This window comes from Telopea speciosissima, chromosome 6 (assembly GCF_018873765.1).
Source record: "Telopea speciosissima isolate NSW1024214 ecotype Mountain lineage chromosome 6, Tspe_v1, whole genome shotgun sequence".
Taxonomy (NCBI): Eukaryota; Viridiplantae; Streptophyta; class Magnoliopsida; order Proteales; family Proteaceae; genus Telopea; species Telopea speciosissima.
Window position 1 is genome coordinate 65,343,285 of NC_057921.1, and position 13,633 is coordinate 65,356,917.

Here is a 13,633-nt window from a genome sequence, read left to right on the forward strand (position 1 = left end):
TATATGATGAAAATGACTTTTTTGACCTTGGTGCCACTTTTATCCAAATCTTTTCGAAATTGACCAAAATTTATCCCTCAAAAGGAAAAAGCATTTATGGATCTTAGATCCTTATTTAGGTGAGAAAACCTAAAAATAATCTTTATCATCCTCCCTCTCTTCCGAATACAAAGGGAAGAGCTACACCCAACATACTCACATCGTCACGTGTGTGAAAAGAGACAGACAGCTTGTAACCATTGGGTGCCAATTCCAGTCAAGGATGCCTGTTGCTACAATTGGATTCTAATTACCAGAGGAGGGAACTACTCTCTATATATAAATGTGTGTTAGTTGATTATTGTATGTTCTGATAGACTTCCAAATAGTTTCTTTTCTTCGTACATTTCAAAACTATTAAGTAATCGAGTAAATCAATTCAAGTACTCACTTGCTGAACGCTTGATCACAGGTTTAAGTCTTGGAAACAGCCTCTCTGGAAAACAAGGGTAAGGTTGCGTACATTTGACCCTCCCTAGACAGTGCTAAACGCGGGAGCCTTGTGCACTAGTAAGACCTTTTTTTAAATCGATTCACGGGCGTTTTTACTATCATGTATATGAGTATATGATTGATGTTGGGTAGTTCACTTTGGTTTTAGGTCTTCTTTTATAGAGAATGGATCAATTGCACGTACCAATAGGTGAACGTACATCTCAGAGCCAAATCACATTTTAATTTTGTTTCCATAAAAAACCCCTCCTCCCCTTGTAAATGGCCAAAATAAGACAGACGGTTGGCTCTCAAATGTACGTGCATCTGTTAGTACATGCAGAGAAACCGAACTCCTTTTATATTGATTTGAAAGCCATGAAAGGTGCTATCTTACCAAATGAAACATATGTTGTTGAAGTGATGAGGGAAACCATATTGTTGATGGATATTTTATCTTAGAGAAAATGATGTTCATGCTGTGGGTATCATGCACTTTTTCACATTTTCTTCTCCTTCCTACCATTTGGGGGCCTTATATATACGCTCCCATGCTCCTATTGGCTTGACATGGAAGATTCCATTCCATACCGATGACGTATCAATCATTGCCTTTAATTTTATTTCTTAAATGTTATATCATCGAGTCTTTCTTTTGCCGATTAATGGTTGGTGTCAAAGCATCAATTCAAAATCTTAAAATATTATGCAGAAAGACCAAAGTGACACATAAAGACATCTACGGTCCTAGAGTTTCCAATGTAGGATTATTCTTGAAGCTCTGTTTCATGCCTTCATGTGTTGCTCATCGTTTTTTAGTATTTATACATAAATACTTAATTAATATAATGGGTTTGATGGTTTTGATATCAAATTGAAATGTCCAATCCAAAAGCTTTAAGTTAATAGATGAAGAGATTCAATTGATACATGAAGGCATCTAAGGTCCCTAAGTTTTTCAATGTAAGATTATTCTCAACACTCTCCACCGGATGTTAGGAAATTTGGATTAAAGATTGACATTGATATTCTTTGTAGGATGAGTATGGAAAAAGGATCATTCATTGTGTGATGGAGCCATGGAGGGAGTATATGGATTCTGATCCTCTATTGCACATTGCCCATCCTGCCGTTGTGCTTCCCCAAACAGGCAGGCACCTTGGGCAGTGGGTAGGACGATCATTGCACGATTCTTGTGTGAGGAAGCATGGGCAGCGCACAATAGACGATCCAAATTTGTATATTAAATTAAGCTCAATTCTAACTTTGAAGGCTTATCCCAAGTTCCCTAATGTGATATTTGAGTTAGGCTCCGCGAGTCTATGCATTGCTCTGGTGGGATTTTCACCTTTCCATGGGGGTAGTGGTACTTTCGTGCGCTTTCGAGTCTAGCGACCAAGTAGCGTTCTTTCCCACATATTTGTGTTATTATCTAGTTTCCTCAAATGTCCTAATTCTATCGTTTGTACTTTTGGCAATAATCCATCATAACATCCTCTTAGCAAGACACCTTGGTTGTGTTCAATGCGAGGCAATTTGAAACTGGAGATCCTGGTTGTAGATTCAGTAATTGTTTGGCTTATTTAATGAGGGATGATTTATCGCTACCTTAGTAGATCTTCTTCTCCATGTTTGCTTTGTATTTTTTGATAAAAAATATGGGATAAAGAACGCCACTCAGTTGCGCAACACACACCGCCATTGTACCCAAACATAGTGGTGCACAAAATGACTGTCAAACCCCTGGGCATTTTCATTTTTCCAAGGGATACGGTGGTCATTTCATGCGTCCTTGTGTCTAGACGCAGGGGCGACATACGGTGTGCAACCGGGTGGCATTTTTTAGCCCAAAAAATATTATATTTAGTAGAGAACTCAATGATCTCTAGTGTAAAAATATTATATTTAATAGATTGCCATTAAAATTCTTTATTTTTTTATTTTTATATAGGGAAGTAGTTTTCTATCCGGGAGTGTGGCGTACCCAATACTCCCATGTGTCTATCTCTCTCCCCATCAAAACAAGAGGGTAGAGGTGTCTTTTCAAATGAGGAGAAGAGAGATAGACTCATGGAAGTGCTGGCTTAAGCCATATTCGGTCAGAAAACTTTCTCCCATGTATATATGTAAGCAATATTACCAAGGAAATCAGTTTTAGAATGGAATAAAATTTTGAGTGTTTGGTTCTTCTCGATGGTGAAGTTCTCTATTTCCCTTTTGTTTTGCTGCTATTCCTTGTTTCCTATTGTAATGGACCAATGGTACTGTTGGTTGAGAGAAGGCTTGAACGGATAAAGATCCTCTCCAATCCTTTAAACTGGCAATTCATGGCAATACCACCTTCCTCGCATGACACGTGGATTTTTATAATCCAACAATTGTAAGAACGTTGCCCCATATTTGAGATGAAAATCCATTTTTGGATCGGGTAAGAGAAGAACCCGCCCCAGCCCCACGTTCAAAATCTAAAACGCATAAAGTAGGAATGAAAAAACAAAAACGCAACTGCAACTCCGATACTGAAAATTAATTAAGGAATATAAGCTTTCATCTTAATCTTATAGGTGGGTAGTGATACCCAATCTTGGTTTTCTACTACAGGCAACAACTCTGAAGAAATACCCAGTAGAGATGATCGTCGTCTCCTTCAATAGCTTTTTTGAGACCATTCAATGTGCAATAGTTGCTTTGATGGGGTAGAGTTTCTAATGTGAGAAGGATGCAAGAATCAAGACAAGAGGGGGCGCATGAGTTTCTCAATCAAAACCCAACTCATTTGCTCACTTATCGATACTGGATATGAAACTGATGGGGCTGAGTTTCTCTCAATTGAAGGTACACTGTTTTCCTGCTCTGCCCAAATGAAATAAGATGTGATTCCAAAGATTCCAATGATTGATTGCCTTCCACAAATGGTAAACTGAAAATTGATTGGAATTTAGCTCACAAAATCCATTACGGAAGAAGGAGATGGCAGTTTCGATCTATATCCAAGAGCACTAGCTTCTCAAATTCTTTTTAGGGAATTCGCATGAGAAAAATAACTTAATGCCACTGATCGAGACTCGGACTCCCTAGAGTAGAATGCAAAGCTACCATTTACATGGAAAAATCTAAATAAACAGATTTTATAGGAAGCATTCAAGATCTAGGTTTCCACAGAAAAGTCTGAAATTTAAGAGGACTCTTTAAGACTCCAGAACTTTTCTCAGGTAAAATAAAGATATGAGAGACTGGCTCCAACTGTTTGGAAAAGGGGAAATAGCAATGAGAGAACCACCAGAGAAGATAGTCGGTTGAAGGGTTGGGGCGGGTTTTTGTCCTACCTGATCAAATATTGGATTTTCACCTCAAATATGAGGCAACGTTCTTATAACCGTTGGATTATAAAAATCCTGGTATCGTGCAGGGAAGGTGGTATTGCCGGATTAAAGAATTGGAGAGGATCTTTATTAGGGCGTTTAAACCTTAGATTCTTGGTCCGAATACCACCCGTGCTACAAGAACCAGACCTGCATATAAGACTTATTTAAACGTCAGAAAATGGGCAAACCCAATTGGACCTGGACCCGGATCTTCTTGGATCCATTTAAACGACTTTGGAGTTTGAAGGAGATCCAGCCTTTCAGCGAGCAACGGTCCAGTTCTATTTGGTCCATTTGGATAATTTTACAGCTACACGTCAGCAAAGGTTGACTAGATGCAAACACGTGCGGAGGGAAGACTTTTACAGTTTCAGCCTTCAGGGATAGGGTTCACAAATTCATAAATGTGTTTTTATCTGTTTCAATTTTTGTTTTCAAACTGTTTCTTTCTTCGTAGTGATGGAAAGCAGAAAGCGAGGGTGGGGAAGAGAGTCAGAGACGAAGAAGTTCTTTTGACCGAACCGACGAATCTACCGATCTCTCTCCTTCTCGTTTCAGTCATCGTCATCATCACTTACCAGGAAGAGAGAGACACAGAGAAGATAACCAGAAACCAGTATCCCCTGCCGGAATCTTTTGTACATACACGTATGCGCGTCGTTAAATCTCAAGGGATCCGATACGTTTGGCCGGAAGATTAGACAGAAAGATAGATAGATAGAGAGACGAGCGGAGGTCTCCATCCCTCGTCTTTAATGCTATTATTAATATTATTATCTCTGAATTTTATCGCTTTTATAAACCTTATCTCTCCGTTAGTATCGGTTCTGTTCGTCTTTTGATTCCCAAAAGATATATACACGTTCTTTCCTCTTTCATTCTTCTCGTTTCCTTATTTTTGGATCGGGAAACTGTTTGATTTGTGATAAAGAGGAGGAGGAGAAGAAGAAGAAACAGCAGCTAGGGTTTTTAATCGTCAAATTATTTGTTCGAATTGTTTAACAAATTAAGAAGGATGCCGATGGATGAAAGTTTGCTGGACGACATCATACGGCGGCTCCTCGACGTGAAGAACGGCCGGACGCCGAAGCAGGTCCAGCTCACGGAGGTGGAAATCCGTCAGCTTTGCCTCAATTCTAAGGAGATCTTCATCAGCCAGCCTAATCTCCTCGAGCTTGAAGCTCCTATAAAGATCTGCGGTAAAAATGAAAGCGACAGACTCACACTATCATTTTTGTCTACCTGTTTTAACTTATAACTCTCTTACTGTCATCCAATTTCTATCTTATTTAAACATTTCAAGCTTTCATGATGTATCGAATTGGAGCATAACCATGCACATGGTATGTATAACTTTGTGTTACAAGTATTTAATGGCAGTATTGAATGACTCTGTGTTGAGAGGCATAATCTGATGCGTTCCAAGTTTTATCAGTCAATGAACTGTGAGGGAAAAAGAAAGAGAGTAAAACAAGTATACGCAAGAATAAAAGGGGATTCAGGTTCATTCAGGAAATTATTTCTTACAATGTGAAAGAAGAATTCTCTGGATTGGGGAAGAACCGAAGAATATGAAACTTTCCATGGTGCAAGTGTTAGAGGAGAGAGTTCGTCGATTAATTCATCAGCAATTCATTTTCTCTTTTGCACTATTGAAAAATTTTCACTGGTTAGATTCTCAAATGGGAATTTTCGGAATTTATCTATACTAAGACAACAGATATCAGTGTTGAGCTCTTGGTGTGTGAATGTGTTAGTCTATCTTTCTAAAACTTGTCCATTTTGGACATAATTGTGGTTAGAGATGTTATGTGCAGTGTCTAACAATTGGGTCCATGCATATATGAATTTTTTAGGAATCTTGGTCTCAGCTTTCTTTGTATGCATTTCCACAATGGTTGTTCTTTCTAAGAAATCCAAATTTTAAGTAGTGATTGAAAGTTTGAAACTCTCAAGCCCAACTTATTTTCCAGTATTTATCTTGCTTGTGGAGATTCCTGTCCCATCTACTTTAGAACTTTGAGCTGCGGTAATAAATGACTAGGTTAACATGATAAATTTTTTAGAAATCCATTACTTGATCCGTAAAGTGAACAAACAGATTGTAATGAATGGAAATGGAAACAGGGTCATTCATTGTGGGATGGAGGGAGTATATTAAGCTCAATTCCAACTTTGAAGGCTTATCCCAAGTTCCCTAATGTGATATTTGAGTCATGTTTCACGAGTCTATGCTATCTAAGACAATATTTTCTGTTAAATTTGGCAGACCTATGCCACCTATGTGCTCTCTTGCCACTTCAAATGGAGTCATTTTCAGCCTTCACACCCCCAGTTTGCACACCTGTTACAAATTCTTGTTTGTTTATTTATTGGTTTTTGTTGCACATAGCTAAATCATCCCAACCAACTTTTCCATCTTGCTATATATTTGTGCTATTCTTGAGTTTCGTCCAATGTCCTAATTCTATCATTTGTACTTTTGCCAATAACCAATCTTAACATCCTCTTAGCAAGACACCTTGGTTCTGTTCATGCAAGGCAATTTGAAACTGGAGATCCTGGCTATAGAATCAGCAATTGTTTGGCTTACTTAATTAGGGATCATTTAGCACTACCTTAGTGGATCTTTTTCTTCTGCATGGTTTCCTTTTATTTTCAGTTAAAAAATATTAGGTTTAGTATAGAACTCAATGATCTCTTACATAAAATCTCTCAAAAATTCACCTTTGGCTTATCACTTAGACATTGACAACAAATAGGCGGCATGAGAGGTTGCCAGGTTTTCAAGAAAATGAAACCACTACTTAACACTGTAATGCTTGAATTGATTTTTGTTTGATTTTCTGTTTTCAAGAATAATTACTGATGCAGGTACCATGGACCATCTTGACTTAGTCTGAAAAAAGGCATTTTTATAAATGGAGTATTTTTAATTTGAAGTTTATGTAATTATTCCTTTATTGGTGTTATCTACGTAGGATTTTGAGTCCAAATTAGCTTGGAACTCTAGTTTTAGTCTTAGGCAGCATTTGGTATGCATTCTTGGAATGATTCTAGTCGATTTTGCATTCTCGGATGATAAAAATAGTTGTTTTTATCGTCCCGTGAATGTGAAATAGACATAGAATGCATACCAAACACAGCCTTAGAGTTTGATTCTATTATACTTAGTTTGCGATTAGGAGTCTTTTATTTTATTTTTTCTTTATACAAGTTGGAGTTATGGAGATCAAACTTGAAATCAAAAGGTTTTAAGATAAGTAGAATGAAGACGGAGTATATGGTGCGTAACTTTGGTTACACTAGGACGGATAATGAGGTGCTGAAAATTGATGAGAGGGAAATTCTGCAAAGTGATTATTTTAGGTATCTAGGCTCAATCATAAATAAAGAAGGAGATATAGAGGATGATGTTTCACAGAGAATTAAAGTAGGATGGATGAAGTGGAGAGATGCATCCGGCATGTTGTGTGATCGGCGTATTCCTTTAAAACTTAAACGAAACTTCTATAGTTCAGTCATACAACTGGCTATGATGTATGGTGTGGAATGTTGGGCTGTTAAGAAGCATCATATAGATAAGCTCAGTGTTGCGGAGATGAGGATGTTGAGCTGGATGAGTGGTAAAACTAGGAAAGATAAAGTAAGGACAGTTCATATTAGAGCTGATTTGGAAGTAGCTCTGATACATGATAAGCTACAAGAAAGTCATTTGAGGTGGCATGGTCATGTTCAATGGAGGTCGTTGGATGCTGTAATACGGAGGAGTGCTTTGATTCAAATTGAAGGACTTAAAAGAGCCAGGGGCAGACCTAAAATGACCTTAGGAGAAGTGGTGAGGAAAAATATGCATAGCTTAGGCCTTGTATCAAGCATGACCTCAAATAGAGGGCTGATTGGAGGGCAAGGATCCATGTAGCCTACACCATTTAGTTGGGATAAGGCTGAGTTGTTGTTGTTGTTATTTGGTAGACTAAGATGGTCAGAGATACAATATCAACTCTCAAAATTCAAACAAACTAATCCTTTCATTCCATTAATCAAATCATTGGCTGGCTATTGGCCTTTAAATTGCTTTATAGAAAAAAATCGGAAGAAACTTATTCAAAATTGAACTTCTAAACCTGCCAACAATTTGATACCTTGAATTGATGAATCTGAGTTGGCAGTCCTAGGCTAATTAAAATAATTATACAAAAACAACCTAACAGAAAAAGAAAACATTTCAGCTGCAGGCTAAGAATGTGTGTACTAAATAGATCATAAAACTAAATAAAAGAAAGAAAACTCCTTAAACAAGGGCTGGACTCGTAGAGTACCTAATCCATCCATTACTGCCACTAAGCCCCACGGTATGGGGAAAATTAGGTTCCAGGAAATCTGGAATCATTGGAACCACAAGAATGTAGAAACTTCCAACTGGGTCCCACAAACTGGATAAACCTTATCTAAGTAAACTTCTAACAGAATAAAACTAGTGTGATAATACCACACTCCTACACATCTAATCATTGGACCCCACAAACAAATTTAAAACCAAACTACTTCTAATTTAAAAATTATCCTGTGGTTGGGGCCAATGTTATTACAATGCCTCAATTAACAAATACAAATCCAAGACCCTGATTTTGAGATCAAACCACATCAAACACATCTGATCTTGCCCCTGCATTACTTACTGGTTTTTGTAGCACATGGCTGAATCATCTCAGTTGACTTTCCTATCTTGTCATATATTTGCACCACTCTTGAGTTTCCTCGAATGTATTCTCTCTCTAATTCTATCATAGTTTTTCCAATAATTCATCTCAGCATCCTCTTATCAAGACATCTTGGTTCTGTTCAATGTGGTACAATTTGAAAGTGGAGATGTTGGCTAAAGAATCAGCAACTTCTTTGGCTCACTAAATTATGGATGATTTAGTGCTACCTCAGTGGATATTTTTTTATGCATGTTTATTATAAAACTCAACGATGTCTTGGATAAATCCCTCAAAATTTCAGAATCTTGATATACTTTGAATTTGACAATCAAGAAGGAGCATGAGATATGATACCTTAATGCTGGTAATGGATTTCTGCACAATTAGTTGCTTTAGGGTATGAATATACTGAAGCATGATTTATACCATATATTTTTTAACTGGGAATACTTGAAATCATCAGGGCAAAAAATTGACACTTTGAAGTAGTTCAGTATTTCTTGCGTCTATTATGGTACATGAGCATATTCTAAGGCAGTAGGGATGATTGGTGTTTCCTTTATTGTCAAGCTCTGACTAAGCCAAGGGTTGAGCTTCCTTATTTGTTTGGTGGAATTTCTAGGATTTTAATTGGTAATCTAAGGCCTTAAACAGATTTTCAAATTGAATTATTTTTTGGGGTTTTTGTAAATATTGACATGGTGTGGTATGGAGATATTCAGGTTTGATGGAATCTAAAATAGGTAATGGTTTTAACTTGTACGGCTTGGCAGTAGAAGGAATGACCTGCAGTGGATGTCTATGGGGTTATAGCTTTATAGGGTGAATAATTGATGGGACAAAGAGACCTAAACCTAATATAACCCAGCGCAACTGACTTGTCCTGACTTTGGAAAGCCTTGTTCTCTTGGCCTGTAAACTTGCCCAGGCTGCACCGATCACAAACCTTCATGTGAGAACAGAGATAGTTTACATGAAGCCGAAGCTTCTTTGAATTGATAGACTTGATGGGCCTGTGCCACCCATCAATTAAAATAAAGCCTGTATTCAGCTTCTATCACCTATGCTAGAGAGGATTTCATTAGTATGTCTCTACGGCTATATGATCAGCTAGGCTTAATGTATTTTGAGGACTAAATGTTACTAGAATAATATAGAATTTTGGACCAAGGGACACTGTTATTCCACTCGGCAGGAAATGCGGAGCTGTGGGATTTGGCTTTAAGTGTTGATGGGCTTTAACTGTTTATAAAGAAGCAAGAATACACTGTCATTGTGAATCTCCTGTAAGAAAAAGAAATTCCTTCATCTTTTGGAACTATTCTTTTTGTTGTAGATTAATAAAATTGGTAACACAAAAATCTTTCAAGAGGAACTTGATTTATTTTCTTTTGCCCTTTGCAACCAAATCTTCATTGCTGAATTGCTTTCTTCCTTTGACAGGAGATATTCATGGTCAATATTCTGATCTTCTCCGACTTTTTGAATATGGTGGTTTCCCACCTGAGGCAAACTATTTGTTCTTGGGGGATTATGTCGACCGTGGTAAGCAGAGCATTGAGACTATTTGCCTCCTTCTTGCATACAAGATCAAATACCGGGAGAACTTCTTTATTCTCAGGGGCAACCATGAATGTGCCTCCATCAACCGTATATATGGCTTCTACGATGAGTGCAAAAGGAGGTTTAATGTCCGCCTCTGGAAGGTATTTACCGACTGCTTCAATTGCCTCCCAGTGGCTGCTCTTATTGATGAGAAGATCCTTTGCATGCATGGTGGATTGTCTCCTGACTTGAAGAGTTTGGATCAGATCCGTAATATTGCTCGCCCTGTTGATGTGCCCGATCAGGGCCTTCTCTGTGATCTTCTCTGGGCTGATCCAGATAAAGATATTCAAGGCTGGGGCGAGAATGACAGAGGTGTCTCTTACACATTTGGGCCGGACAAGGTTGCTGAATTCCTTCAGAAACATGATCTTGATTTGATCTGCCGAGCTCACCAGGCAAGTTTATTTGGAATCAGTCTCTTGACTCTCCTGGTTTTCTCTCCCACCCCCCACCCCTCAAAAAGGGGGGGGGGGGGGGAGAAAAGTATCAGTTGTTGTTGATGCGTATGAACATTTGGGAGCTGCCATGTAATTGTGTTTAGATGCTTTAAAATATTGGAGACACATGTCTTACATAAACACTAGACCAACCAGAGGATGTGCACTTAACTCGTCCAGAGCACAATTTCTAGGATTCCTATTAGAATGATTCAATTTATCCTTCCAAATTCCTCTTGGCATTTTATTTTTTCTTCTTGTGAGACATGTCTGACAAGCAACAACATTTCATGTGTGATATCTCTATTCTGGCTTTCATATATTAAATGGCCTTGCAAGTTCCAGCACTTCGAACCTCACAATATACCATCTCTTGCCCACTTCTTTCACTGATGTCAATTATAATGTTTTGATTGCCCACATACAGTGTTATAATATTGTTCTTCAGGGATCAAATATTGCAACACATCTGAAGTGTGACCATGTCAATAAATTGTGTAATACGTTAGTGTTTCTGCGTGTTTTTTTTTTTCAGTGCTCTGCAAGGCACATGAAGCTGATGTGGCTTACATTGTGAGGCTTATCTGAAGATCATACTAGAAGGGAACACCTTTGATACTAAAGCTGACACCTTAAGTACAAGTGCATAAGACATGCCTCACACCATAAAACAGTCGGGGTTTATGGTTAATTAAATAAAATAATGTTCCTATCATGATTTTCTAGCTTAAGATTTATTTTTCTTTAATTTTAACTCTTAATTTGTTTAAAGAAAACCTAGTCTTACTTGTTCGCTATAAATTTAAATGTGTGTTTTTTATAAGTCACTGCCCTAGATAGGAATCTCTAGGTGGCTCCCTCTGTCCCTTCTATCTGCTATATGGCAGCCTAGTTGGTGCTCTAAACTTTGTGGACAAATTGAGAACATAGTCTAGGCTTGTTAGTTTCAGTATAAGCAATAGATGATGCCATGTGGCATATCAACAGGTTAATTTGGTCCAGCCATCTGGGTGGCTGATGATAGTGGGGAAAAGTTTCAATACATACTGGGCCATAAGATTGAGCTCAAGGCTTTGAAATTTAACTGATGATGGATCCACATTCTCCTGTATCTATCCAATGGTTGGAAAAGCCACATCAGCTCTTCGCTGGTTCCAGAGATGTAAATTCAAGGTTAGAAAATTCATTTGATGGTCAGAATCAAGATGAACCATCGCATTTGACATAAAAGCAATGCAAGGGGTTCCTCTGTCTGTCCAAGGGTTATATTGGCTAACTCTGCATGGGAAAGATGATTTCCCATTAGCATTCCAACCTAGAGATTCTCTTTATTTTTTCTTTATTTATTTATTTTTGGTGGGGGGGGGGGGGGAAGAGGGGAGTGGTGCTCATCTTATGATCTTTTGCCTTAAAACTACCTGGTTTCCTCTTTGTAATTTATCTCATCTCTCCTTTTAATCTTGTGTTCTTTCATTGTATGAATTACATACATTTAATGTATTTTTGCACTCCTTGTTCTTGTGCACCATTTTAGGATTATGCTTCACTTTTTAGGCCACTATTTCCACAGTATGAAAACACTACTTTCATCTGAGCGGTATGATTCTCCATTAGGTTGTGGAAGATGGTTATGAGTTTTTTGCGAAACGACAACTGGTGACAATTTTCTCAGCTCCAAATTATTGTGGGGAGTTTGACAATGCTGGTGCGATGATGAGTGTGGACGATACTTTGACATGTTCCTTTCAGATACTTAAGCCTTCTGACAAGAAAGGGAAAGCAGGAGTTGGCAACAACCCATTGAGACCGGGAACGCCTCCGCATAAGGTACACAAGCTTTTGTTCAATCTCAACCAGTGTCTTCTAAAATAGGTTTTAGTAGGTGCTAGGGGTGACAATTTTGGTTGCCAGTTTGGATGAATTGGATGATTGCAACATACTTTTTAGTTCGACTCTCACTAGTCTCTGATGGTTCTTCTCCTCGGACAGTATTTCATGATGCAGCTTTTGAAAATTCATGTTTCTTAGCATGTGTTCTACATCTGTGGTGTCTAACCTATGAAATGCAGCCTCATAACCAGCTTAAATTTCTCACCCCAAACAAAATTGTTTTGTTAATTATATTGTATGGTTATTGTATTGACTAGTGACAGTCACAGTGCTCATTTCCTTGGGCCAGGGCTAGTACAAGAAATGGTGGTTGTGAGGAAGCAAGAAACCTTAGATGTCTGGAAAATTTTGCTTTTTTTTTTTTTTTATGGTTATTTCCTTGGGCCAGGGTTAGAGGTCTTTTTGTGAAGCTTATGTGCTGTTTGATGTTTCTTTTCAGGGTGGGAAGGCATATGTTGTTTAATGTTCCTTTTCAGGGTGGGAAGGCTTATATTGTTTGATGTTCCTTTTCAGAGTGGGAAGGGTTAACCCACCGGAGAGTGCGATGCGTGCATAGGCTTTTTGTACCATCATTAGTTGTTTTACACAGGCTACCGTATCGAGAGCTCACAAAAGGACCACTTATGGCCTGCATTTTGATGCTAGAGGTCAATATATGGAGATATTGCAAGGATGGTTGTGCAAACAAGAGGAAGCAGAATGAGCTTAAATGCTTGCAATTCATTTTTGTTTTTAAATATGTAAATTTGATTTATAAATCAAAGTCGGTAATTGTTTATTGTTGTGGTTATAATGCAGCAATCCTTTCCTGGCAAAAGTCTTCTTTTATTAGTGAAATTTAAAGGGAATTTCAGCGTTGCACCTTTGATGGTCTATGGCTTTTCTTCTTCGTTGGTTTTTTCATAGGCCTTTTTGTTAGACTTAGCTACATAATTTACCCAGTAGAGACCTGGAAGTCCCAATACGAATTTTGTCTAGGTCTCCGCCACATGGCTCAATAGTATATAGGATTTAGACCCTTAGATCTATCATTCCTTCCTTATCCAAGAAATTAAATAATATGAGTCACACAGGCTTCCTGAAATTGGGAGCCCAGTTGTATACTTATGGAGTTACTAACATTCAAGTGTGAAATTATGTAATACAAGAATGTGCA

The 13,633-nt window shown here is 38.1% G+C and overlaps 1 protein-coding gene across 3 annotated transcripts; it reads left to right on the forward strand.

The window, feature by feature from the left end:
- Nucleotides 1-4,407: 4,407 nt before the first annotated feature.
- LOC122664555 (serine/threonine-protein phosphatase PP1) lies at nt 4,408-13,306 on the forward strand. 3 transcript variants are annotated; one of them, XM_043860417.1, is made up of 4 exons: nt 4,408-5,035; nt 9,986-10,545; nt 12,202-12,414; nt 12,954-13,306. In XM_043860417.1, the coding sequence occupies exons 1-4, from the start codon at nt 4,852-4,854 to the stop codon at nt 12,975-12,977; spliced, it is 981 nt and encodes a 326-aa protein (XP_043716352.1). In that variant the 5' UTR covers nt 4,408-4,851; the 3' UTR covers nt 12,978-13,306. The 3 variants fall into 3 exon arrangements, with proteins under 3 accessions (XP_043716352.1, XP_043716354.1, XP_043716353.1); XM_043860419.1 differs by having other exon boundaries at nt 12,957-13,306; XM_043860418.1 differs by having other exon boundaries at nt 12,917-12,961.
- Nucleotides 13,307-13,633: the final 327 nt, after the last annotated feature.

Bases quoted from the DNA above. Each gene is read 5' to 3' on its own strand.
- LOC122664555 (XM_043860417.1), top strand. From the start codon at position 4,852: ATGCCGATGGATGAAAGTTTGCTGGACGACATCATACGGCGGCTCCTC. The intron at 10,546-12,201 runs GCAAGTTTATTT...ATTCTCCATTAG, and splicing joins TGATCTGCCGAGCTCACCAG to GTTGTGGAAGATGGTTATGA. The intron at 12,415-12,953 runs GTACACAAGCTT...GTTCCTTTTCAG, and splicing joins CGGGAACGCCTCCGCATAAG to GGTGGGAAGGCTTATATTGT.